Source organism: Cavia porcellus, unplaced genomic scaffold (genome assembly GCF_034190915.1).
Source record: "Cavia porcellus strain 051 isolate PalLab524CR breed Dunkin Hartley unplaced genomic scaffold, mCavPor4.1 scaffold_25, whole genome shotgun sequence".
Lineage (NCBI taxonomy): Eukaryota > Metazoa > Chordata > Mammalia > Rodentia > Caviidae > Cavia > Cavia porcellus.
Window position 1 is genome coordinate 32,361,617 of NW_026947508.1, and position 27,635 is coordinate 32,389,251.

Genomic DNA, 27,635 nt, shown 5'->3' on the forward strand with positions numbered 1-27,635 from the left:
AAGAAAAAAATGACAACCAGGATAAGAAACTACTCTTTATTTTAGACATTCTCGTAAAATTATTTTCACACCCCTCCCCATGTTCTTGTCTTTAACTCACATCTTTTAGTTTAAGACTTGAGAGGAAAAGGAACTATCACAAAGGATTAACTCTGCAGTACTTTCATGAAAATGTAGCTTGATCATTTCTCCAAACTCAGAATCTACAGAAGTCATCCAAAATGTGTTGGTGGGTCTTCAAGCGGGACATAAGACTTCATGCTCAAGAAAGGTAGGAAGTGGTAGATTAATGGTTAGTTTCGTTACTAACACTAAGGAATTCTCAGTCCTCAGTCTAATGTGAGTTAAGTCTCAAAGAGGTGAGAGAAAGAAGTAAAGAATAATCATTTAAGTGTTTTTTTTGTTTTGTTTTTTTTTTTAGGTCCTGGGAATTGAGCCCTGGGCCTTATACATCCTAGGAAATTACTGTACCACTGAGCTACATCCCCAAACCTTTGTATCTTGAGATAGTCTTAAATTGCCCCAGCTGAGCTAGCTGGGCACAGTGGCACATAAATGTGATCCCAGCATTTGAGAGGCAGAGGCAGGAGGAACACTGGGAGTTCAATGCCAGCCTGAACTACTGAAACCTAGTCTCAAAAAAAAAAAGTCCCAGCTAGACTCAAAACATAATCATCCTGCCTCAAGCTTCCTGCTTATTCAAAGGTTTTTTTTTTTCCACATAGAACGTAACAGTATCAGTTTGGAGGATGCTGGTCAGTATGGTTTTGGGGACAGAAGTCAGAAAGCCTGGTATCTTTATGTTGTCCCCCTATTTCTGTGCTAAAACCAGCCAGTGATTAGCATCCAGGCTACTAGGCGCAAAGTAAAGGTAGAGTGATAAAGGACGAAGCAGGAAGCACCAGCTGCCTCATTTTCACCAAGTCTGTTTCATCACCACCCGATCCCCAATGTCCTAAATTATGCAAGATGTATGCTATACTTCCGCCCTAAAGCAACCTCAATGAGAACTACTATTCCTTTGGTAATAGAGCAACTAATTCATCACTACCTGAGAAGACAAAATGAGCTCTGGAGAGGTAATGTGAGGCTTGCGGAATGCGACTAGTAATTGCTAAGACACCACAGGAGACAACAGGACTCAAGAAAACAGCCTCAAAAAAATGACATAAAAACACCCCAAACTGGTTGGATTTAGCTCAGTGGCATAGGCACTTGCCTGTCAAGCGCAAGGTTGTGAGTTCAATCCCCGGTACCCAAAAAAAAAAAAAAAAAAAAAAAAAAACCATCCCAAACTATCTTTCCAAGCACTAGTTAAATCTACCAGTAACAATGAGACAGTATGAACGCAGCACCTCACACCTTGGCCCTGGCCTTCTATTTGCCTCAAATGTGGCCAGATGTTTACTCCCACTGCTTTATTTGGTTCAGTCTCCTTTGGGCCTGGACAGTTCAGGCACTAATACATAGCAGACTCCCTTTCCTGAAGCAGCCTGACTACAAGGTTGTAAGACAATCCCCCTAGTTATTAACTAATTAAACTTGAATTCAACACCATATGGTGATAGGAAGCAGCAAAGGGTAAGATTCAGATCTTTCCAAGTAGGGCATGTTAGATGATAACAAAAGAAGGATTAGCAGCAAGCTGATCTGAGCTCAGAATTGGGCAGGAAGAAAACTTTCAAGTGGGTTTGGAGAGTTAGGAACTCCCTGAGCTCTATTAGAAACAGGGCTTCATTCAAGGAAGGGTATGATGTGAGTATAAAACCATTTGTCAGACAGTTGAAGATGGTCCCCTTTTGTAGCCAGAAATACCAGCTTTCCAGCTTTGTCCATTTCCTTTAGGCCCAGGCGGTCCTACAGAAAAAAAGTAAGGTTTAATGAAAGATTTTAGAGTAAAGTAATATAATGGTAGCCTGAGATATAGTCTCAAAATGCAGTTTTGTCCATTAGTATTAAAAGAGGTACACTATTAAAAGCGTCAAAAAAGATACTTCTTCCAGTTTCTAAACATTAAAAATGTATGCTCAGGTGAGATTGTTCTATATAGTCAGTCTTTGTGGTTTTGTACCCTGTGGTGCTGGGGATCAAACTCAGAGCCTTACACATGTTCCTGAGTTATTTTCTTAGCCCCTAAATTCAACTTTGTCCATAGACAGGCAACCCACAGATAAAACTAAAAACATCAGAGTGGGATACACTAAAGTAAGACCAAGCCAAGGTCAGAAGGAAACCAAGAAACATTTTAAGGGAAGGCATTACAAATCCTTAGATAATAACCTGCGACAATTCCATATACTCCAGCTGAAAATGTTACCCACAACTCAGGTAACACAGAACCATCTCTGCTTGGGAAAATGAGCAACCGTGACAAGGCCAAAACTGGTGCTTCTGCTGTGACTACCAATTTGAGCCAGTGACTACCAATAAGTTCTTAGTTGGGCAGGGTGGGGGATGCCTGTAATTCCAGCACTCAGGAGGTTGAGGCAAGAGGACTTCGATGAGTTCAAGGCCAATCTGGGCTATACAGTGAGTTCAAGGCCAGCCTCAGCTACATACTGACCCTGTCTCAAAAAAAAAAGACCAAAAAAAAAAAAAAAAAGTTCTTGGCTGTAATTTCCTAACCTCTTATTGGAAGTTGTTTTTTCTGTAATTTTGTATTATTTCTACCCTTTTTTTCTTTTTTATTGGTACCAGGGATCGAACTCATGACTGCCTGCTTGCAAGGCAGGCGCTTATGCAGCTGAGCTAAATCCCCAGCCCCTTTTCTACCCTTTTTTTTTTATCTCCATGTATTTTTTGTTTCCTTTTCTTTAAATTAAAAAAAAAAAAAAAAAAAAAAAAAAGGAAGCTAGCTTCTCTTTTTACCTCATCTAAGCTGGGGTACCAAATGCAAGAGAAAAATCTGACAGAGGAGAAAATGAATTCTGGAATTGGGTGGAAGAACTAATGGAAAGTGACTGATCCAGTGATAGTCGTGTGCATTTGTGAGACAGTCTCTCCCCAATACTAATTCCTTCCTGTTTGGCAAGCCCATGACAAAGTGCTAAAATATCTTAAACAGGACCTACTGCTGAAGAAAATTCACAACTCTTAATTCCATTCACTTTCCTGTAGAAGAAATTATTCTTCTTGTCAATACCATATTTACTGATCTATTTTTCACTTTGGGGATTAAAACCAGCATGCTAATTACATACTCTATCTCTGAGCTATACCCCTAGCCTGCTGATTTCTGTCTGTCTTTTTTTCTCTTTGTCTCTCTCTTGTCTTTTTGAGACAGGGTCTTGCTATGCATTTGACTGGTCTTGAGCTCACTTTGTAGCCTGCACTGGCCTCAAACTTGTAAGGATCCTCTTGTCTCAGACTAGGGCCCCTCCAGGGGGAGAACCACCAGTGTCTTCTGAGATCCACACCATGTTGGAACTTACGAAGTTGGGAAACCAAGCAACCAGCCTGCCTCCCTGCTAACCAACAGTGAACCTACTGGTGCATGGCCTAGAGTCAAACATCCCACTTTCCCTACCCCTCTTCTCCTGTCCCCCACCCACCGTTAGCAAATGGGAACCAGAAATCTGAGCATCTCCTGGGAGGTTGACCATAGCAAGTAAGAGGGATTTCCTTCTACCATCTCTTTGAAGGCAATTATTTTTATTACTGTTTTGCTCTATTCTGATTAATGGTACTGCTCTATTCAATATTGTTTTGGTAAGTTTTATAATGTTCTGTATTTAATTTTATTTTGATATAGGTGATTGAAAGAACAACTATTGTAAAGATAACGAAATATACTGTGATACCTATTACTGTTATCCCAGTAACCTGCTGTGAAGTTCTGTACCAATTTCACTGTATGATTGTAGTTGGCTTTATTCTGTCTTGTTCTATTGTGTTTTACTACTTTCAAAATAAAATTTAAAAAAAAAGGATCCTCCTGCCTCAACTTCCTGAGTGCTGGACTAAAGGTGTATGCCCCTATGCCTGGCCCAATGTCTAATTTAAAAGCAGAACTCCTACATCTGACTGCTGTAAAGTTGTACTTTTGTATGTCTACTCTTGTATGTTTTCTTTCATATGGGGGCTTTCTAGATTTGTGGCAAATCAAACCTGCAAACCAATAGCAAGTTCCAACCCTTTCTTTAAAAGGAAAACCTTAGAGATGATGTTTCCCTCTTTTTTGTATGAAGGATACTATTCTTTTCCTTAGGATGTGGTAAATTTCTATAAACAAGAGCCTTGCCCAACAGGACTTGCCCACATTAGACATGAATGAGGAGCTTACGAGAGCACCTAGTGCTCTGCAGCAGACAGCGCAGAGCTCTTGCACCTTAGAACCCAGCACCATCGGAACCAGAAGCTGAATGAGACAGTGCCCACCTCCCAAGGCTTGACTCTCCCTCCCAGTTACCTCTATATACAGAGTGGTCTCCTGTAGCGGAACAGTCTCCTTGCTTTGACCACTTCTGTAAAATCCAAACCACTGCAAGAGAAGAGGAAAAAGATCAGGTCAGACCAGAGACACCCAGGATACACTGTTGAACTTATTTAAAACTGGCCTGTACCTCAGACTCCCAACAAAGTGAACATCACAAAATTATGTAGAGCAGGCAAAAATGGGAGCCTAGTATGATGGCACATATCTGTAATGCCAGGACATCTGTAATGCCTGGATTACATCGCAAGACCTTGCCTTTAAAAAAAAAAAATATGGGGCTGGGGATTTAGGTCAGCGGCATAAGCACCTGCCTTGCAAGCAGGCAGTCGTGAGTTCGATCCCTGGTACCGATTTAAAAAAAAAAAAAAAGTCTTTTTTTTTAAAAGGCTACGTCTTAGGTCACTTTGATTTCAAAGCCAATCCTACATGAGTATAATGGTGCATACCTGCAAGCCCAGCACTCAGGAGGCTGAAGCAACAGATTCTCTGTAAGTTCAAGGGCATCCTGGGCCACACAGTGAGTGGAAGGCAGCCTGAATCACTTACCAAGACCCCCATCTCAAAAACATTGAAAAACAAAATAAACGCCAATCCTGAAAGATAAGTTAAATCTTTCCCAAGAGCTGTTCATTTCTCCAAAACTTCTGCTGTCTTTATTGTATACCAACTCTGAAAATCCCTGTGCTGACCTCTAGCCATTTGAAAGTGAATATATGATGCTTTTTCCCAAGAAGTTCTAGCCCAGCAAGCCACAGAAAGAATTCACTGTTTACCATAGGGTCAGTAAACATTTTTTTCTGTTAAGGTCAGACACAAAATATCTTAGACTATAAGGGCCATATGGTTGCAACTACCACTGTAACTCAAAAGCAGCTACAGATGATATATAAAACATGAGTATGACAGCCAGGCATGGTGGTACACGCTTGTGACAGCACTCTGAGAGGCTGAGCAAGAAGGCCTTGGAGTTCAAGTACAGCCTGGAGAACTTAACAAGACCCTGTCACACCAAAAAATAAATAAATAGGGCTGGGAAAGTGGCTCTGTGCAAAGTCCTTGAGTTTAATCCTCATTACTGCAAAAATGAAAATATCTCCCCTGCTCTGAAAAAAGAAAAAAATGTGTATGATGTATTAAAACTTTGCTTATGAAAGTGGAAATCTGAGTTTCAGGTAACTTCATATTATAATGTATTTTTTGGATTTTTTTTCCAACCATTTAAATATGGAAAAATGCTTTGTTCCTAAACCATCCAAAAGTGGTCAGCTGTAACTGGACCACAGCCCACAGGTTGCCAGGCCCTGCTGGTCTGACAATGAGGATGGCTTTCATAGAAGCTGGTGATCCTATAAAAAAGGGAGCAAATTCTGTGAGGAATGGGATGTCATCTAGAAGAAGTAATATTTGTGTCTGACAGATAATTATCAATCTGTCAGAGAAACCAGCAACATGCAAGAAAAGACACATACCAAGGACAGGTGCTATACTATGGCTGGATCGAAGAGTGTATGAAGCGGTAGTGAGGGGAGCAGCAGTGGGAAGGACCACAGGGAAATGAAGCCAAATCAAGGCAGACCTAGAATGTCAAGCTAAGGGGTTTACAGACTCTTTGCTAGTGACTCTGAACTTTTTCAGGTCACAGAGAGCTCTGAAACAGGATTAAGATTATAGGCCCTACCCTGGGGGAATATAATCATATACTTTTTTTTTTTTTTTTTGGTCTTTTTCCTTTTTATTGGTACCGGGGATCGAACTCACGACTGCGACTGCCTACTTGCAAGGCAGGCGCTTATGCCGCTGAGCTAAATCCCCAGCCCCATAATCATATACTTTTACATATATATTTGGAATGGAACTGGGGGATTATAACCAACTGTGTTCCACTGATGGACCTCAGAACCCCTGTTCTGCACAAAGGCTGGTGCAGGGGCCTGACGGTTTTTGCACAGTAGGCAGCTATATAATGATTTCCTGTAGCCTTCTTATATGCTATGGCCTAGGAAGTCTCTCACCTCAGAGTCTACAGGGTCCACAATGCTATCATTGAGGAATTTCACCATCACAAACTTCTTCAGGGTCATCAGGTTCTTCTTGTAAGACTCATTGACGCTCTGGAAGAAAGGCGGGCACCACCTTGGCATTATTACCATCAGGTTCCAGCAGCGGGATCAGAGACTCTCAATGCTCTAGGCTCCTGGGCCTGGGCATCTATTCCAGCATCCTGACCAGAACATAACTCCAGAAGGTATGTTTTGGACCATCCTATCTGAGTGATATGCCACCAACCACGGTAAAAGGTGCCACCAGGAATGTGTCCATGCTCCACAAGTATCTACCATGTAGGTTAAAGATCTCTTGCCAAGGGAAAATAAATTGTAAATTCTGGGTGGTTGTGATATACTCTTTCATACTGTTTTCTGGTTTGGTTTAACTTTTTCTCCTTTAACTATTCTGTTCCAAAAACATCAAAAACCCCACCCTGATAATCCACCTACAAACTGAGCCATCCAGCTTACTATAGCCACTAAAACCATGCTAGTGTCTGCAATATCTCTTCTAAATAGTCTCTCTCCTTAAAAAACCCATCCCAATGGGCGCACCAGAAAGGCTCCCCTCAGGAGGCAGCCAGCACTCTGCAGACCTTGTCCCGCAGCTCCCACATTAGGAAAGGGAGACTTCTGAGAGAAAGCCCAAATGAACTCCAGCCTCCTTAAACAAGCTAAATCTCGTGAGTACTACCTCCCCCAAATTGAAATTTGTGGCTCCTGTCTTCTGCCCCAGGTCTGGATAAATGGCTGCTGCTAACTTGTTCTCAATGTCCTAACAGAAAAATGAATGCTTAACTGTGAGTGCCCGGTTGATGACTTACCCTTTCCTGATTGATATCTGCCAGGAAAATGCTGCGCTCGCGGTATACATCCTCTTTTATGGGATCATGCCAGTATTCTGCTTGTACCAGGCTGCAGGGAGAAAACGGGATAGAAGTAACCTCAGTGCCCGTCAGTCTGAACACTTGGGGTATGCAGCAGTGCACAGGCCACCCCAGGCTTCACCCTCACACAGGAAGAAGGCGGTACCTTCTTTCTCTGAGCACCCGTGTGTCCTGTATCCCTCTCCTTCTCCTGTCTCTTTACTGACATACCCTAAAAGTTCTTTTTCCAGCCTACAACCTTATTTTAAAAGAGTGGGACAGGTGCTTTATTTCAACCTTGGGGACTTCACAGACCCAACCCAGTGATATTTATCTTGGCAACCACAAAGGGACCCAAAAAAAGACATGAAGACTGCAGAGATCTCCACTTTGGTTTGGTAAATCCAGCCAAAAGGGATTTATTTAGTTCCTTTCTTTCTTGGCCATTTTCCCCCATCTCTTGGCCCTCTGAAGCATAGTTTTCCTTTGAAGCACAGTTTTTTCCCAACCCCTCTGGCTGCTGAAGCATAGTTTATCTATTTTCTCTTTCTCTCCCTGTGTACCCATGGGGTCTTTTTTTATTTCTTTCCCAGTAGTCACAGACTCCTAAGCCCCTAGAAAATGAGCGCTTGTATATAAAAGCACTGAAGACAAGAAGCACTTGCTCTTTCTAGCCAGAAACAGAACAAGGCGTGGGGAAGCAAAGTCCAGGTAAATGTGTGTGGGGGATGGGGGTTCCTTTAACTTAGCACCACACCTGCCCCAGCTTAAATGGGGCCCTTAATAATTTTGCTTATCCAATGAGACTCAAAATAAGGATGAAGCTCCCATTTAGGGTCTTGAACAAAATTTTTCATGCACCTGGCATGGGAAACCCAATGCTGAAGCACAGTACAGAGAACTGGGAACACCAGAGAAAGCCATCTCCAAAAACATAACACAGCTGTGGGGACCTACACATACTTAGTTTGAGGAAGTTTCTCTAAACTACTCTTTTGATCTTTCTCAAATAACACAGGGCATGAGCTTACTCCGCCTGATGCCATGGTTCCCCTTTTGGGTGCCAGGGGTCTGTCCTTAGCCATGCAGATTCAAGTGGTCAATTAGCTGTTTGCTATTGCTGTCCACGGGACTTGGTGAGGTCTATGGACTCAGACCAAGGAGCCTTGGTTTGCTTTTCTCTCCAAGAAAACAATAATCCCCTCCTTGTCCCTTCCTTCCCATTCAGGCTTTCATCCTCCTGCCTCAGGCTCCCAAGTGCTGGGATTGTAGGCAGAGGCAAAATGTTTTTATCCCAGCCCCGTTCTGTGGGTCACTTGACAATACTCCACATCCTGCATACAGCAGACTGTGCCACGTAGTGCTAAAGAGCTGAAGCTAGGCTGCCAGATCCTCTTCTGGCTGTGTCTCTGTGCAGTATAATCTTGGCAGGCTCCTTAATCACGCCCAGGAGACTGCCTCATTTACAATCATTTGGATGGACTCATATAGGATTAAACAGGTTTATATGGCTAAAGTCCTTAGAGCAGGCGTGGGAAATGAGAAGTGCTGTAGAGGAGCAGTGCTGTTCTCTCTCACCCACATGGCTTGGAGCAGGCTCAGGTGGTAAGGACTTGTCTCAGGGGCCGTGGCCTACGGTTAGACAGCTGTCTTGTACTACGTCAGTGTCGCACATCGCCAGGTGTGTGGACCCTGGTTGAGGCTCTGCGATTATCTTCTCTGCAGCTGTGTGGCTCAGGGAGCATTACTGAGCCTCTCCAAAGCTGCCCTCCAGGGGTCCATGAGCCGATGTGAGCCCAGGCTGTTTCCTCTCCCCCGCAGTGCCCACATCTGAGCATTTCCAGCCTCTGATCCTCCCTCAGTCCTTGGCTGGCCCGTGTGTAGTAGGCTCCTTACAAAACAAAATTCCCTCCCGCTTTCTTCCTCCCCTTTTTAGCTTTTTCTTCTTATGTAACAAGGTGGCTGAGGACAGCTATCTCCACTCTTTTCTTCTCACCTCCCAGGTCTCCCTAGTACAGTTCTGGGTCCTGGCCTACTATTCACTTCTTTACCTTGTTTGCTTGAGTGGCGATTGGCCACTTCTGAAAGGCGCATACAAGAAAACAAAACACCTACTGTACCCAAAGGCACCATAAATAAAACACCACAGACCAGCAGAAGGCAACATATCTAGCAAGGAGTCTTAACATTGAGTTTTGTTTAAAGCAGCATTACAGGGGTGTACAATGTCCACAGTTTTTTGTAAGGAGTTTTTCTTTCTCTTTGTTTTTGATACCAGGGATCAAACTCACAACCTTGCGTTTGCCAAGAGGCACTTATGCCACTGAGCTAACCCCCCATCCCTAAGAGAATTTCTTTTGAATTGTTTTTAATTTTATGAGCATTATGCTAACAATGTACACCAAACAAGGAAATAAAATATCAAGAAAATATTGAAGTTTTAACATTTAGTGCATGTGAAGACCAAACATCAACGTTTTCAACATCAACTGTTTACCTGCTTACAAGATCTAAAAAATAACAGCAGAAATAAATTCCTATGTGAACTATGACTGAAATACAAACAAAACTACTACGGAAATAACCTCTGCTTCAATGGCAGCCTTCACACAAGACAACAGCATGTTCCACACACAAGACTCACTCACACTGACCCACGTGCACTTAGCTTTCCTCTCCTGTTTGCAGGCCACACTTTTCACCTCTCTTATTATTTTTTTCAGGAGCTTTCTACTATAGCATAAGATGTGCACTTAGAAAAATGAAATAGTAAAGTATCCAATAGTTTTATATTTGATGTAGATCAACATTTTCTACAACTGTTTGCTTACTAAATCTAAAAAACAGTAACAGAGTTCAGGGCAATCCTCCCACCTCAGCTTCCTGAGCGCTGGGATTACAGATGTGGACTGCTATACCTAGCTCAAATGCATTTTAGGGGTGTGGGACAAGTCTCACTAATGTAGTTTAGGCAGGCCTCAGACTCAAGGTGATCCTCCTGTTTCAGTCTCCTGAGAGCTGGAATTACAGGAGTGCCACCATGCTCAGCTCAAATGCCATTTTTAAAAGGAAAAACAGTATAAAATGAAGTGGCCTAAATTTTAATCTGTGCACAGCTGCAGAGAACTCAGAATGCACTTCCCATGGAAACTATGTGCTGCTAAGTGGTGAGCATTAACCCAGCTCAAAGTCTAATTCAGGTATAAGGTCAAGCAACAGATTTCAAATCATTCCGCTTCTCTCCACCTCACTGCCTCTACCCTACTGACCAAACTGCAGCCATCTCTCACCTGGACCACTGCAAAAACACTGATGAGGCCATGCCACGTTTCTGTGAGGCCTCCAATAGCTTTCCATGCTGTTTGGAATAAAACCCCACTCCTTATCAGGTCTACAAATCCTCACAGTGTAGCTCTTGCTTTCTTACCCACCTCTCCGACCTATCACCGTCTTTGGCCCCCTGGCCTAGAATAAGCCAAACTTGTGCCAACCTCAGGGCCTCAGAGCCAGCTGCTGCTCTGAGTGATGCCTCCTTTCTCAGCTCTTCCTGTGCTCCTTTTACCTGTTCTTTGCATCCCAGATTAAAGGTCTCTTCAAACACCATCATGTCCACAGCAGGCTCTCCATTATGTCCCTGTGGCTGCCACTGGTTATTCCTGTCCTGGTACTAGAGATGCTCCAGTATGGCTGTTCACCCTTCTGCCCAGGAGCGTGCAACTGTCCTCCTCATGGGATCCCACAACAGAGCCTGACACATAGCAATGAACTCAATATTTGATGAAATTATTAACTACTTTACAAGTGCAACTAAATGAGAAAACAATACTAATAAAGGACGGAATGTTTTGAACATACCATCCCCAGTGATAACAACTGAACTGAGCACTACACTAAATGCTTTATACACAATTTGTTTAACCCACACAGACCCACAAGAAAGTATATTAATTACTACGTTGGAAAAAAACGAGAGTCAAAGATGCCCAGTGCCACACAGTTAAAAGGTGGCAGAACTGAGGCTCTCAAAAAGAACTCTACAAAGAGCACGGAAAGTCACCTTGCCATCTTTTTACATGTCTGAAAATGTAGCAGCTTTATTTTCCCCACACTTGATGGCTTCTTGGGGTTACATACACACAAGTGTAGGCTAGAAATTATCTCCCCTCAGATTTCAAAGGTCTGTACCATACCTTCTAGCTAATTTACCCAAGTTCACTACAGACATATTTATTTATTTATTTGGAACCAAGAATCGAACTCGGGACTTTGCACTTGCAACAGATACATTTTTAAAAACATATTTTACTAGAGATGGTGTGAATCCATGGAGGTAGAACCTGAAGATGTGCAGGGCCAAATATATAAGGTGGTTTTTTGCCCCCTCCAGTCTTTTTCTGCTTCTTTAATTGCCATCTTTTTTTCCAAGCTCCTTTTTACTTGTTGCTCATTTTAGTCTGTTCTCATGTTGGAAGCTTTCCTCAAATGTCTGACTGGGGGCCTGTGACCCAACATTTGCATTTAAACCAGGCACAATGCGGACTGGAGGCTCCTCACACAATAGCTGCACTTAGGGCAGAGCTTACATACTGGTGGCTCCAGTGTCAGGTAATCGGGAGGGGTCCAGACCGAGGATTCAAAACTCATCTCAGTCTTTCCTCCAGTCAGTTTTCCCACACCGGAGTCCACTGAGCTCAGCCTAGCCGGGAACAATCCCAGCTCTACCACTCTGGAGGCTGAGGAGGCGTTCAGGGGATGGGTTTTCAGTGCAGCAACTCACCACGCTTCCTTGTTTTCACTAAGTCTGGGCCTTCGCTAAGTAAGTTGTTCCAGAAAATCAGTTCTGCTTCTCCTGTCAGGTGGAGGGAAAGTAATCATCTGCATGTGGACACTGGTAACTGGGAGTCCAGTCAAAGCCCGGCTGTCAGCGCCACCACCTCCACCTTCCCAGGGGTCTTAACAGCTCTCGTGCCCGGGCCTTCCACAGCTGGAGAAGGTGAGTCTGCTTCCTTTCCTTCTTGCAGTGTTTCTTCTATTTTGCTAAAACAATTTTCATACTCTTTTCTCTTTCAAAAATATATAGACATCTTTTATCTCTTAACTCCTCTCCTGTACTTCACCCTGGAAGGTTTATACCTTTTTCATTCTTTTTCTACTACTTTATAAAAGTTTAAGGAAGAAGTAAACACCTCATCCACCACTTTTAGTCTATATTTAGGTGTCATTTCTCACCCCACTGGCTGCTCATTTATCATCATTAACGTAATTCTGGTTACCAGGGGTTGTGTTTTAGTCACAAAACAAATCCAGAGAAAGAGAAGACTGGGTTTTTCTGAGGTATGTGGGCAAGAATTCAAATAAAACAGAAGTGTAGAGTACTTTTCAAACTGAGCCAATAATGCAGATACAACTATAAAAAATACACCATTTGAATATCATTAACAGTTACTCCTAGAATCACTGTTAGCATGAACCTGAGGTGTTTTCACACAGAGATGGTCTCTTGGGGCTGGGGATTTAGCTCAGCGGCATAAGTACCTGCCTTGGAAGCAGGCAATCGTGGGTTTGAACCCCAGTACCGATAAAAAGGAAAAAGACAAAAAAAAAAAAAAAAAGACAGAGGTGGCCTCTCTCCTTGCAGGTAACATACACACCCGTGCTGAACAACTTTGGAGTAAGCTGCGGCATTCAGCGTTTTTCGGATGAAGTCACAGATGTGAGAGCTCTCTCCTGGGCATCGAGGGAATCCAAAAACACCTATGGTGGGAAAAGATAAATACCCAACCCTCAGTCAGACATCAAATGCCTGTTGGGTTCAAAACAATGTGACAAATAAAAACGGGTTCTTCCAAAAACACCAAAATCTAACAATGTAACCCGCTTCCTCCTGGTGCTCCCGCAGTCCACGGCTAGAAGTTCTGCCCTGCTCAATCAGGATTGTGCTGATTCTGCACTGCAGTACATGGCTGGCTGCACTTCCTCTCACAGGCCTTGGCTTACGGAAGTCGGAAGTCATAGCTGGTTAACGTATTTCAGCAGTCCCCACGCCCTTCTCTCCCCTTCCATCACTAAGGCTAAGGCACGAGAATCACTGTGAGTTCAAGGCTAGCCTGAACTACATAGCAAGACCCTGTTTCAAACAAACAACAATAACAACAAAAAAAAAACCAATGTGGTCACGTGGGTTGACACAGGGAAAGAAAAGGTACAGGGGTCAAAGTTACCTTGATGCTGTGCCCCAATTGTGATCAGATTGATCATGGGAGGTGACGGGCATCTCTGAATCACTGCTCTCCTGGAGAAATAAAATGGGTTTATCAATTGACTGTTAGATGGAAATGTATCTCCAAAGTCAGCTCCACAGATTAAATTCCATAATACATGGCAGTTCCCCAAAACCACAGTGGAAATTCTGGGATTTTCCTTTATATGATCAAACCCAAACTTCATTTTTTCATGGAAAATAAATTAAGCTCTATAAAGCTTCTTACACAGGGATATTTTAGAATCATTTCCTTTTTAAGACAGGGGAGGATCCCAAGAGTATGGAGTAGTGGTGGGGCACAGTGGCACATGCTTGAATTCTAACTACCTGGGAGGCTGAGAAAGGAGAACCATGAGTTTCAGACTGGCATGAGTGATTCAAAGGAGGGTGTGGCTCAGTGATACAAAGCTTGCATAGTATACATAAAGCCCTATGTTCAATTCCCAGTACCAAAAAAAACAAAACAGAGAGAGTAGTGGATTAATTCTGGTACTTACAGAAATTGGCCTCCCTGGGAGAATCCCATAGCGTTGTACCCTTGCTGCAATTTAGGATCATTAGCAAGAATCTGACACACTGTCTTTACTTGGGAATTAACATTCAAGAAGAAGCTGTTCTCCAGGTCCTAAAAAAGGAGCCACAGAGAAGTGAAAAATGGAATGGAAAGCAACCACTGTCATCTCCCCTAGCAGTAAGCTCACGCAGGCTGACACCCTCATGCGCTGGAAGGAAGGGAAGGTACCACTGACACATTTGCTGTGAGAAATCAAGTGGGAGCATCCTAACAGCACATTCTACGACACCAGCAAGTGAGCCTTCAAATGAACAGAGCTGCCAAGTGCTTACCTCTTTGATGTTCTTTCCAATCTCTAAAGATAAAACGTAAATTCCAGGTATTTTCCCCTCGACCATTTTTTTAACAGCACCCATGCTCATGGGATTACAACAGCTGTCTCCTAGCCAGCAAAGAAAACAACGAAAGAAACCCATTAAACAAAATAAAATTACTCTCTAATGTCCTGCAAAGGGCATTACCAAGAATGTGAAGAGACAACATAAAGAATGGGAGATTTCTGCAACACATGCATCTGAGTTTAACATCCAGAACACATCGAGTGTTCACCGAGGGGCAGGAGCTCCCACCTATAATCCAGCACTTAGGATACTGAGGCAGCAGGATCACAAAAGTTCAAGGACCACCTGAGCTACATAATGTGTTCAAGGCCCGCCTAAACTACAGTGAGAGACCCTGGCTCAAAATACAAAAAGAAAATATAAATAAAATTTGGATAAACTGTGAAAACATTATGTCAAGTGAAACAAGCCCCAAACAAAAAGTCATGTATTATGTGATACCTTTGGCAAGACATGTGTATCCAGAATAGGCAACTTCGTAGAGACAAAAAAGTAGGCTACAAGTTATCAGGAAGCGGTAGGAGGTGGAATGAAATAATGTATATGATTTTTTTCTGGCATACTGAGAAATTTTAAAATGTGACGGAGTGGTGGTTGCACAGCACTGTGAATATACTCAGTGCCACGAACTGCATACTCTTACATGAATTTAGTCTCAATTAAAAAAATAAAAACACTTTTTGCTCAGCTCCTGTTCATCAAGTAATAACAAACTTCAAAAGTTCCTAAGAAGCTGGGCCTGGTGACCTAAACTATAATCCCAACACTCTGGAGGCTGAAACAGGAGAATCACAAATTCAAACCCTGCCTGGGAAATTTAGCAAATCAGTGATATCTTATCTCAAAATAAAAAGGGCTGAGGGCTGGCTGTGGTGGTGTACACCTGTTATCCCAGTACTTGAGAGGCTGAAGCAGGAAGATCATTGTGAGTTCCAGGCCTGCCTGCATTACAAAGTGAGCTCAAGGCCAGCCTGAACTGCATGAGACCCTGTCACACACACACACACACACACACACACACACACACACACACACACACACAGGGCTGAGGATCACTATGAAGCCCCCAGGTTCAATCCCTAGTACTAACAAAAAAAGCTCAAAAGTTAAAACTCAGGCATCAATTTTTTGGAGGGGTTGCTGCTGAGACAGGGTCTTATTATGTATCCCAGGCAGACCTTGGACTATGTAGCCCCAGGCTAACTTTTAGCCTGCAATGACCCTCCTGCCTCCCAGTCTCCCCAGTGCTGGGCTTACAGGTGTGCATCTCCATGCAAGGTGGGGGGACCAAATTTACTATTCTATTATAGTATATGTGCTACTAAGTGAGCACTGGGGGCCAAATTTAAAAAATTTAAAAATAAGAAGTTGGGGCTGGGGATATAGTTCAGTGGTACAGTGCCTACCTTGCAAGCAAGTGGTCCTGAGTTAGATTCCCAGCACCAAAAAAAAAAAAAAAAGGAAGCACTGGTGCACACTCCCCTCCTTTACCTTAAGGGCCACTTGGGGAAAGAGACTCCAAGAATTCTCTTCAGAGCCAGAACTAGGGAAACAAAACACAGGTTTATGCAAGTGCTGCTATAGAATGGCACAGTTTGGGAGCAATTTCTTCTTTCTTCTGCATTTTATCCTACCTCACCCTAGTCCTAGATTTGTTCCTTTTCCTGTCGAGAAATCAGAGCTAAGAACCAGGAACAAACTGTCCACTGAGTGGGACAAGGCGCTGGGATCACTTCTCTTATTTTTGGGGGTTTTTGAGGCACGGTTTTACTATGTAGCCCAGGCTGGCTTGGAACTTGCAGCCATCTTCCTTCCTCCACTTCCTGAGAGCTGGGATTACAGGTGTGTGCCACAGTATGAGAGACAGAGCATTCACCTAGCATCCTCTGTCAACCTTGCTGTTTTAGCTCCCAGCCTGAAACAGTGTCTTGACAGAGTGGTCTGTATTTGTTGTCTCTAATTCCCACCTCAATGTTTTTCTTTAGCCCTTTTCAATATAGCTCTCATTCTTTTTTTTTTTTTTTTTTTTGAGACAGGGAGACAGGGTTTTGCTGTGTAGCACAGGCTGGCCTCAAACTCATGTGTGCTGGGATTACAGGCAAGTGCTCCCAGCACAGCTCCCACTCTCATCACGGCCCCAAAACTGCTTTCATTAAGATGTTTAGGGATCTTCACGTAGCTATGTACAATGATTGGTTCCCAATTCTGATCTCACATGACCTCTTTTTCTTTTTTCTTTTTCCTTTGATATACAGGGTATCAAGCCCAGGGCGTTGCACATGATAAGCCAGTACTCTACCTCTGACATACATTCCCATCCCTGCCTTCTTTTATTTTTGAGGCCAGTGTGATGATGTACACCTGTAATCCCAACATTCAGGAAGCTGAGGCAGAAGGATCACTGCAAATTTGAGGTCAGTCTGGGTTACATAGCAAGTTCAAGGCCAGCCTGCATGACACAGTGAGATCCTGTCTCAAAAAAAAAGAAAGAAAAAAAAAAATCAAACCAAAACAAAAATAAATAAATAAATAAATAAATAATTTAATTTCAAAACAAGATCTCATCAAATTGCCCAGGCTGGCCTGGAATTTATGGTTCTACTGCCAAAGCCTCTAACGTGGCTGTAATAATAGGTATATACCGCCAAGTCCAGCTCTTCTGAAACATTTTTTTTTCTCTACTTGGCTTCCCTGACACTGTAATCTCCTGATTTCCCTTCACCCCTCAGGGTCCTGTCACTGTCTCCTTTGCTAATTCCTCTCAATCTTCTTCACCTCTCAATGCTGAAAAGCCTCAGAGCTCAGTAGCCTGCCAATGTTCACTCCCCAGGAGGTCCTGTCAGTCTTTAAATGTTTAAATACTAGCCAGATGACCAAGGCTCCCAAACTTAAAACTCTAACCTGTACTCTCAGATGCCTCTATGACATCTCTCAGTCATGTAGCAAGGATCTTAAATTCAGTAAGTCCAAAAGCAGATGGGTCTATCGACCTCCACCCCAAGTTGGCCAAACCTAAGAGTCCCCCAGGTTGGTAAAATGACAACTTTATCCTTCCTTATAGTTCTCCAGTTTCAAACTTGTTGAGTCATCTCTGGTGTCTTACTCTCATGACATATGTAAATTCCACAGGTTCCACTTTCAAAATATTTCCAAACTTTTCCCAACAGCTCTTCTACTCCTATAAAGCTCCACGCCATTATCATTATCTCGTTTAAGTTACAATAACTTCCTTCACCTGTCTCCCTAAAACTGTCCCTCACTTTCCTACAGTCTATTCTGAATAGAACACTCTTAGTGGTCATTTAAAAATGTATGTCAGATCATGTCACTCATTTGCCCAAAAAGTTTCTATCTCATTCTAGCCCGTCTCTACATTAATCTTAGTGGGCTCAATATCTGCACCCAACCCTCCCTCACACCTAAACTTCTGTTCTCTTCCCCTTGCTCTATCAGTTCCAACCACACTGATTTGAATGCCATTTCCTAAACTTATAGTTTATACTTCTGCCTCAGGGCCTTTGTACTTGCTGTTCATTCTTTTTTTTTTTTTTTTCTTGAGACAGGGTCTCTCTATGCAGTTCAGATTGGTCTTGAGCTCACTTTGTAGCCTAGGCTGATCTCGAAATCGCAACGATCCTCCTCTCGCGTGCTGGGATTACAGGTGTGAGCCACCAAGCCGGGCACTACCTGCTGTTCTTTCTACTATGTATTTAAATGACATCTTTCCTATCTATTTCGGATTTTTGGCTTCGATGTCACTGTCTTAGCGAATACTTTCCTGATTTTCTGCCACACAAGTAGAAGCACTTTCTGTCTCCTTTCCTGTCTCCGCTTTCTCGCCACTGCAATTATCACCACTGCAATTATAGCCATTGCAATTATCGCCATACTTTCTTGGTCTGTCTCCCTTACTGGAAAATATGCTCTTAATAGTCAAAGAATTTCGTCTGTTTCGTTCACACCTCGTAGGTGCTCACTTCGCGATAAACAGATGTAGGTGCCTAACAAATCTCTGGTCAAGACACGAACGAGGAAAGGGAGAGATGAGCTGCGCAGCAGGCACACACCTGCCTGACTCCACTGCTGCAGCGTGAATCCCGAAGCCATGCTCAGCTCTCTGCCAACGGATAGCTGCTTCCCTTCTCCCAAAACACAGCAGCTCCCCAAATCCTAAGCCCAGGCCAGTCGGGTGCTGTGGAGGCACCTTGCTCGCCCTCCACACGCTCATTCTGCAGTCGCGAACCCAGCCCGGGAGAAAGTCGCCAGACCCTTTGCTTCTCTCCTCACGCACTCACCCATCCCATGCCAGATCACCAGCGGCAACGGTGCAGGCGGGTCGATATTCTCCAGTGCGCGAGCCTGGCAGGACCAGGGCAGGAGAGCTGCAGCCAAGAGCCACAGCAAGCCAGACGACGCCATCTTGGCTCAGTCACGTGACCGTGGGCGTGCGCTGCCTGAAGCCGCACTCGCGGGGGCGGGCCCGGGGCGGGGCCTGGGGCGGGGGCGGGGCCTGGGGCGGCCAGGTTCCCCCTCTTCTCGCTCTGTGGCTGCGTCGTGAGCGCCCACCAGTAGCCCCACGGCGACCACGCTCCGCTAGGTGGTGCTGGCTGGGGCTCCTGCGCTGCCTGGGTGAATCTAGCACAGCTCCTGCGTGGCAAGCGAAGGATCCTGAGTTAGATTCCTAATACCAAAAAAAAAAAAAAAAAAAAAAGATTGCTCGGGTTTGTTCAACATTTACTGCACACCAGGCACTATTCCAAGAGCTTTATATCCTTTCGCTGATTTACTCTTCATAACAAGGCTTCTTCTCACCATTTCACAGGTAAGGACCACTGAGGCCCTGAGACAGGTGCCAAAGTCACAGAAATAGCAAATTGGTGGGTCCAGAATTGTCACCCTTTGCCACTGCACTGTGCCGCCTTTGGAAGAATAGTGCTGTGTTACAGAAAAGAGGAAAAAAAAACTCTGCCTGTGTTAGAAATGAAAGGGGAGACATGATTTCCAGCCAAGTCAGTCAAGGCCAGGGATGGTATTTGTTCTGGACCTTAAAGGACAGATAGGATTTTAACAAGTGGAGATAAAATTCCGGAGGAGGACTGACTAACCGGTGAGAATATCTGTTGGCTGTGGAAGAGTAATGAGGAAATAAATCTATGCCCACTTCCTGGCCTGAGATCAGAGCTGAGAATTGCAACATGGCGCTTATCGAACACTCGCCCTTTTCTTTCATCCCATCTTTAAGCCGTGTTATGTTGTTTCATCATCCTACCTTCATCATCTCAGTCCATTGATCTTTTTTTTCTTCAGAAAAGTATCAGAAATAATTTAAGGAATCTGCTTAGTACATTAAGGAGAAAAAAGTAAATTGGGGTATATGCACTACACAGTGGAATAGTACAAGGCTGGCTTTTATTGTTTATAAAGGATGAGGTAAACAAGTACACGCACATGAAAGACTGTACACAATGTATTGTAAAGGAGAAACTGGTTGCACATTCACATGAATGAAGCCCTTAAAGCAGATTTTGTCAGAATTGGTACTTAGTTGGTCGTTGAAAAGTCAAAGTGCAAGTAAACTATTATACAGTGTCATTTTGTTTTAAGAAAATAAGCTTATTGTGCATATATTATAAACATTTTCTTCTTAACTGAAGACAAAGTGTCTTACACCAATCTTTTGCGGCAGCATTAGGTTTTTTCTATGATCATGGTGCCTCCAGTTGAAGCATTTCTTGAAATAATTTGTGTCTTGCCTTTAAGAAGTCACCTGCAATGTCTTTAAAGATTTCTTTGAAATTGAGCAACAACTTTATTCGAATCATCCAAATGGTCACTGATTTCTTATCTAGACCCACTGTAACAATTTTTTTCAGCAACTTGCCTTTAACAAGCTTTTCCAAAGCATTCAACCTAGTTTTCATGCAAGGAAGTCTTTAATCTTTATATTAACGTTGCATGTGTTCTAAAAAATTTAATTAAATTAGCCAGGCACGGTAATGTACTACCTTTGAATCCCAATACCTCAGAGGCTGAGACAGGAGGATTGCTGCGAGTTTGAAACCAGCCTAAGCTACAGAGGGAGTTCCTGAAGTACATAGAGAGAACCTATCTCAAAAACTGTTTAAATTAAATTGCAATAGAAAATATCACTGATATAAATAAATGGAAAAATCCAACCCAAATAGGGTAGGCAAATAGCTTTACTGGCAGGAGTACTGCTTGGCAGGGGTTGTCAAAAGTTTCCAAAGGAAAAAAAAAATAAGCCAGACGTGGTGGCTCGCTCCTGTAATCCCAGCACTCGGGAAGCTGAGGCAGGAGAATCATTGTGAGTTCAAAACCAGCCTAGGCTACAAAGTGAGTTCAAGGCCAGCCTGAACTGCAGAGAGACCCTGTTTCAAAAAAGACAAAAAAAAAAAAAATAGCAGTTCAGGAGATGGAGCCTAGTGCTTCTTGAGTACTCCCTAATACCCCTCCAAAAAAAAAAAAAGTTGCTCTCTCCATGTTTATCCTGACAGAGGGGGCATCAGTGTGTTAGAATTAAGAGAATAGGTTAAATAGATATTAAAGGCATAACAATCCATTTGTATGCATGCAGAGATGGTTGCACAACTCTATAAAATCACTAACACCAAGCCAGGTGTAGTGGAGCATACCTCTAATCCTAGCACTCAGGAGGCTGACGCAGGGAGATCATTGAGAGTTCGAGACCAGCCTGCGTTACAAAGTGAACTCAAAGCCACTGTGTACTGCATAGTGAGACCCTGTCTCAAAAGACAAAAAAAAAAAAATCACTAAAACCATTGGATTGTACACTAAAATGGATGAATTTCATGGTATATAAAATATGCCTCAATAAAGCATTTTTTTCTTTTTGAAAATATATATTCATGTATTTCTAGTGATTATTACTGAAAGGTCAAGCATTGACAAGAAAAGAAAAATATATAAAAAGACCTGGGGACTACTAAAAGTTATATTCTTCTGTTTTTTAGAAAAGTTTTTAATTTTTTATGTTTGTTTTTCTTTTGTCTTTTTGAGAAAGGGTTTGGCTATGCAGTTCAGGTTGGACTTAAACTCACTTTGTAGCCCAGGCTGACCTTAAACTCACAGCCATCTTCCTGCCTCAGCCTCCTGAGTGCTGGAATTACAGGGTATGCCACCAAGAATGGTTTATTTTTGGTTTTCTTTTTTTTGAGGCAGGGTCTTGCTATGTAGTCTAGGCTGTGCTTAAACTCACTGTGTAGCCTAGGCTGGCATCAAACTTGTGGTGATCCTCCTGCCTTAGTCTCCTAAGTGCTGGGATTATAGGTGTTTCCCACCAGGCTCAACAAAAGTTTTATTCCTTACACATTTTTTTTTTTTGGTCTTTTCGTTTTTATTGGTACCAGGGATCGAACTCACGACCGCCTGCTTGCAAGGCAGGCACTTACGCCGCTGAGCTAAACCCCCAGCCCCTAAAAGTTATATTCTTAAGGGTTATATTGTAAGAAAACTTCACTCTTTTTTTTTTTTTTTTGTCTTTTTTTCATTTTTATCGGTACCAGGGATCGAACTCACGACTGCCTGCTTGCAAGGCAGGCACTTATGCCGCTTGCAAGGCATGCGCTTATGCCGCTGAGCTAAATCCCCAGCCCCAAAAACTTCACTTTTTTATTTTATACTCTTCCATGTGATTTGATTTTTTAGAGTGAGGATGCATAATTTTTATAAACAGAAAATAATGAGGATGTAGACACATTAAAAATTATCATACAGGAGGATTTCGAACTTGAGTCCAGCCTGAGCAATTTAGGAAGTCCCTATCTTGAAATAAAAAATAAAAAGACTTGGGCTGGGGCTCAACACCAAAGTCCTGGGTTCCAGTCTTAGGTTTTCCATTTGGAGAGAAGAAAAATCTTGCTTGTAAACCTGCTACACCCATGAGAATGAAAATTGGTTCTGCTTAGGCATCTGAGGTAAGTTGGCACACTTCTCATAGGTGAACCATGATTGAACGCTCTTTAGGTGCAGAAGAGGATAATCTTTATCAGGCTTTCAGGTTAAAAAGGTGGAAGAAATGGAACCAAATTTTGTAGCTGAGTACTTGGTCATTCTTTGTGCATGTTCCATGAGTGCTTGGAAAATATATCCTTGTGTATGTGGTGGTTTGAGTTTCTACACACATCCATGCAGCTGTTTGTGTTTACCTGGGTCTCTTTCTATTGTCATTTGTCTCTTTTTTTGAGTTTTTGGGAAAGATGTTAGAAACTTCCTATTATGAAAGTGGATTTTTCTTGTAGTTCTATTAGATGTACGCTCTCTATGCTCATAAATCCAGTAATTCATCTGTAAGGTCCATATAGGCTGTGGAGCCCTGCATCTTGCTAAGGAATTATTTCTCCTTTGTCATTAAGCTTCCCTCAACTTGTTGTTTAGCATACTTTTTGGTAGTCAAGTCCTTAGTATTAACTTTTGGTTACTATTTGTCCAATGTCTATCTTTTCACTGTCTTTAAAATTAGTTTTGCCTAGGAAGTAAACATTACCAATACAGTGGAAGCCCTGTATATACCCTTCTCCTTCCTATTTTCCTAGTGATGGTTTTCTGAATTTAGTGTTTATTGTGCCTGTGAAAGTTTCCATACACTTAGTACCAATATGTGCTATGTTATATGCAACAATATGTAGCATTTCATATATTTTTAATTCATATTAGTGGAATACTACGGTACATGCTCTGAAACTCTTTTCGAGACAGAGTCTCGCTCTGTAGTCCAGGCTAGCCTTGAACTCAGTATGTAGCTAGGCTGGCCTTGAGCTTGTGGCTATCTGCCTCAGCCTCTCGAGTGCTGGGATTACAGAGATGCACCACCACAGCCGGCCTGCTCTGAAACTTTTTCATTCAACTTTATTTTGAAGAACTTACTTGCATTAGTACATTTTGTTCTACTTCACTGATATTAAAAAAGGAAGATGGAATAAAACTGCCTCATAGACTCACTCCACCAGTGTCTAAGAAGTTAAAAGGGGGCAGCAGCTTAGTATCTAGAACGTTAACGGTCAACAAAGGATTGACATTTTGGGGTTCATACATGCCAAACCTTCCCTCCTTTCATGTTCTATCAAATCTCAGGTCTACAAAATCCTGAGAACTGACACATTCGTATGCATATTTGATGTAAGAAAGTAGAAAGTTTATCAGTGTCCATATCTTCTTCTGACCTCTTTGGAAAAATAAAAATGATTACTGGGGGGAGGAAGGTGAACTGGAAAGTAGAGCATAAATATTTTTATGTCAAATTTTTATTTGTATTAGTGTTATTGGGTATTGCAATGACCAGCTGGTCCTTTCTTGGCTCTTACTGTCATATTCAAACAATTGGGCGGATCGGTGAAAGTGAACATTTAATGCTGAAGGCAAGAGATGAATAAGAAGAGTCCTGCAGAGTAAACATGAGCTGTGGAAAAGCCTTACATCAGCCACGAGCTTAAAAGCTGCCATCTTTTATCTCCCCTCTGATGTGAAATATAAGCCAACTCATCAAAAACCTGCCTTAAATTAGTAGATGTCTACAGAATGTTCCATCCCACAACATCAGAGTATACATTCTTCTCAGCCACACATGGGACGTTCTCCAAAATACTGGCTCATAGAACAGGCTTAAGTAAAGGCAAAGGAATTCAAATTACCCATGCACACTATCAGACCACAGTGCAATGAAATTAGAAATCTATGCCAAAGGAAACTACAAGAAGTTCGTAAACACATAGAAATTAAATACTGTACAACTCATGGGTCACAGATGAAACTTAAGAGGAAATTAGACAGTTTTTACAGTTAAATGATAACAACAATACAACATACCAGAACTTGTGGGACACAATGAAAGCAGTCTTGGGCTGGGGATTTAGCTCAGCGGCATAAGCGCCTACCTTGTAAAGCAGGCAGTTGTGAGTTCGATCCCCAGTACCGATAAAAAGGAAAAAGACAAAAAAAAAAAAAAAAAAAAGAAAGCAGTCTTATGAGGGAAACTGATAGCAGTAATTCCTATATCAGGAAAACAGAGCAAAGACATATCAACAACTTACAGGTGAATCTCAAATTTCTAGGAAAAGAAAAGCAGACTAAATCAAAAGCTTGTACAAAGGAGGAAATTATAAAGATCAGACCAGAAATTAACATACTGGAGACTAAAGAAATAATACAAAGAATGAATTGACTCTGTTCTTTGAAAGATTAAATAAAATTGACAAAACCTTAGCCAATCTTTTTTTTTAGCCAATCTTATTTTAAAAAGGAAACAAAAAATATAAAAAAGGAAACAAAAGACTCAAATTCATGCAAATAAGAATGGCCTTGAACGCAATATGTAGCCTAGGCTGGTCTCGAACTCGCAATGTTTCTCCTGCCTCAGCCTCCCGAGTGCTAGGATTACAGGCATGAGCCACCATGCTCAGCTCTTTAATTTTTAAATCTTTTCTATTTTTACTTGGTATATTTAAGTAGGAGTGTGGATTTAATTTTTTGCTGTCTCTGATTTATATTGAAACGTGCCTGAAACAGTTTTAGTTCATAATTGGGGTATCTGGCAATAACTATAACTCTCTTTTTTCTTTTTTTTGGTGTTTTTCCTTTTTATCGGTACTGGGGATCGAACTCATGACTGCCTGCTTGCAAGGCAGGCGCTTATGCCGCTGAGCTAAATCCCCGACCCCTATAACTCTTTTTAATTGACCGCTAAATCATTTTAATTATCCTGTTGCTACCTACGTTTTGAAATGAGTTTTCTGTTCAATTTTAGTTTAGATATTTTTTACCTCTACTCTTATGTTTTGTGTGAGTGTACCTACTTGGTTGTATTTGGCTGTCTTGAACCATCCTTTAGTGTATCCATGTTTGTGACCTTGATCTTGATTTTTTGTAAGGCTTATTATATACCTCTTTCCAATATTGTATTCATTTGTTTGATCGTGTGGCTATGCTGTTTGTAACTGCCAAGAAGTCTGCAAGCATATACATTTTTGTCTGTTTTTAAATTATAGATTGTCTGATTGTGAGTATCATGTTTCTGAGTTTTTGCATATGGTATAGAAAGTGAAACAAAGAAAAAAACCCAATAAGACAACAAATGAGTCATAGAGATTAACAGGAGCATATAGAAACCTAAAGAAGATATCTCTCAAACTCCCAGATGCCTTATCAGATATAAAAGGAATTATCCATAAATAATATAATAAAAACCGCTATGTAACAACAGACATCTGTTTAAACATATATGTTTTTAAATGTTTTATATATGTTATATATGTTTTTAAATGGACATCTATGTTTAAACATATATGTTTTTATACCAACATAGATTAAAAAAGAAACCAACCATGTAAAACATTTACAGGGGTAGACAAGCAATATCAATTTGTGAGATTCCCACAAGGCTATTTATTTACTTACTTATTTTTTATTTTTGGTACTGGGGATTGAATTCAGAGCCTCACGATTTTCAGGCAGATGCTGTGCCACTGAAAACTATATCCCCAGTCTATTACAAGGCCATTTAAATAGTCCAGTAATAATATATTCAACATTATCTTCCCAAATCAATCAGTAAAATTGTAATTAATTGATCACATCATATACAGATGATATAATAATGATAAATAACATGAAAAATTAAAAACAAAAATGAAATAGCTAATAGAAGTACTTAAAAACAAGATGGATCATTAGTGAGAAAAAAACAATAGGAACAGATACCAATTGTATTTTTAGGAGTTATATGATCATCAGATAACAGGTAACAAAACTAAAAACAGAAAAAATTATGACAATGAGAGAGAAAGCAATTAGATGGGAGCCATTTTAGAGATGGGCCAGATAAGCCCAGAATCCAGAACTGTGGCCAACTTCCTCTATCAGCTCCCAGCTGGGCCCAGACCTATGGAAATTGCTTGAACTGTGGAAAACCCGATGAGCCTGGACTCAGGGCAGACCTGCTGAGATTATCCATTACTTCACCATAAAGCAACTGCTGGGTGGCTGGGATAGATCAGCACGATTTGGGACACTATCTCTACAGATTGTCTACTAGTGAACCCAAAGAAAATCCTTTGAGTGGACTGTTTATTTTTTTTTCTTTGTCGTTCTCCTTCATTGTTTTCATATAGTGTGAAAGTGGTTCCCAACCTCTTCTTTTTGTCTCTTCCATCTCTCTTTTCCTTCAGTTTTCTGTACCAGTTTCTCCAAGTTGGCATGATCCTGCTTTGTCCTTCAACCTCCTCATCTGTCTTCTTCCACATCTCTATTTTTTCCTTAATCCATTTTAAATTTGAACGTTTGAGGGCAAAATTAACATATTACAAACTTATACATTGCATATAATTATCTGGTTTGTTTTACATTCTATTGTACAATTACAAGTCTAGTTTATATGCAAATTAAGGGTTAGCTTAGTTTGTTGTTTTCTAGGCTGCATTTGATGTTACTGGTACCACTATAGCCAGAATTGACATAACTGTTCTAAACAACAGTTGGTCCTGGCATTCCATGATTGAGATCAACTAAGAGTCACAGAAGATACGGTGCCACAGTGCCATAGAACCAGGGACTAGACTGAACAAGCAACAACATCTCATCTCCAACAAACTGAAGAGGTCAGATCTTCCAACAAACTCAAACCCCCAAAATCAGATACACCTGGAAGATACCTCAGAAAAGTAATCACCACCTAAGGGTCCTAAATACTACCAATACTACCCAGCAACACCAAGTGACTAGGGAACTGCCTATGCTCAGTGGTGTGAGCTAAAGACCTGCACAGTGACTCCTATCCAGTGTGTGACCTCAGCACTTCACTTGGAATCTGACATATCCCCACCCAGTGCCCCAGTCATCCTGGAACCGTCAGATAGGTCCCTCGGGACCTGGTTGACCTCTGCCCAGCAACTCAGTGGCTTGAGCTGAAGACCTGCACAATGAGCCCCACCCCGCCATGCAGCTCACTTGGAACCTGGTAGGGCCCCACCCAGGGACCCCAAGCAACTGCAGACCTTTGATGCACCATGTGGCATAAGCTAAAGGCCTGCATAGTGTACTCCATCTAGCTGTATACCTTGGTACAACACTCAGAACCTGGT

The 27,635-nt window shown here is 42.0% G+C and overlaps 2 protein-coding genes across 3 annotated transcripts in view; one reads left to right on the top strand and one right to left on the bottom strand.

Moving 5' to 3' along the window:
* Positions 1–22: 22 nt before the first annotated feature.
* Positions 23–19,016, bottom strand: Ppt1 (palmitoyl-protein thioesterase 1). Of its 2 annotated transcripts, XM_023561038.2 has the most exons (10): positions 18,819–18,957; positions 16,015–16,066; positions 14,455–14,564; positions 14,106–14,233; positions 13,568–13,638; positions 12,998–13,100; positions 7,305–7,395; positions 6,448–6,546; positions 4,409–4,480; positions 23–1,857 (listed from the first exon to the last, which is right to left on the bottom strand). In XM_023561038.2, the coding sequence occupies exons 3-10, from the start codon at positions 14,542–14,544 to the stop codon at positions 1,735–1,737; spliced, it is 777 nt and encodes a 258-aa protein (XP_023416806.1). In that variant the 5' UTR covers positions 14,545–14,564; positions 16,015–16,066; positions 18,819–18,957; the 3' UTR covers positions 23–1,734. The 2 variants fall into 2 exon arrangements, with proteins under 2 accessions (XP_023416806.1, XP_003462324.1); XM_003462276.5 differs by lacking the exon at positions 16,015–16,066 and having other exon boundaries at positions 18,819–19,016.
* A 29-nt stretch (positions 19,017–19,045) lies between these two features.
* Positions 19,046–27,635, top strand: part of Rlf (RLF zinc finger) — a 125,775-nt gene continuing 117,185 nt past the window's right edge. The window contains exon 1 of the mRNA XM_063236169.1: positions 19,046–19,345. The gene's annotated coding sequence lies outside the window, so the exon portion shown is untranslated. The remainder of the gene's footprint in view (positions 19,346–27,635) is intronic.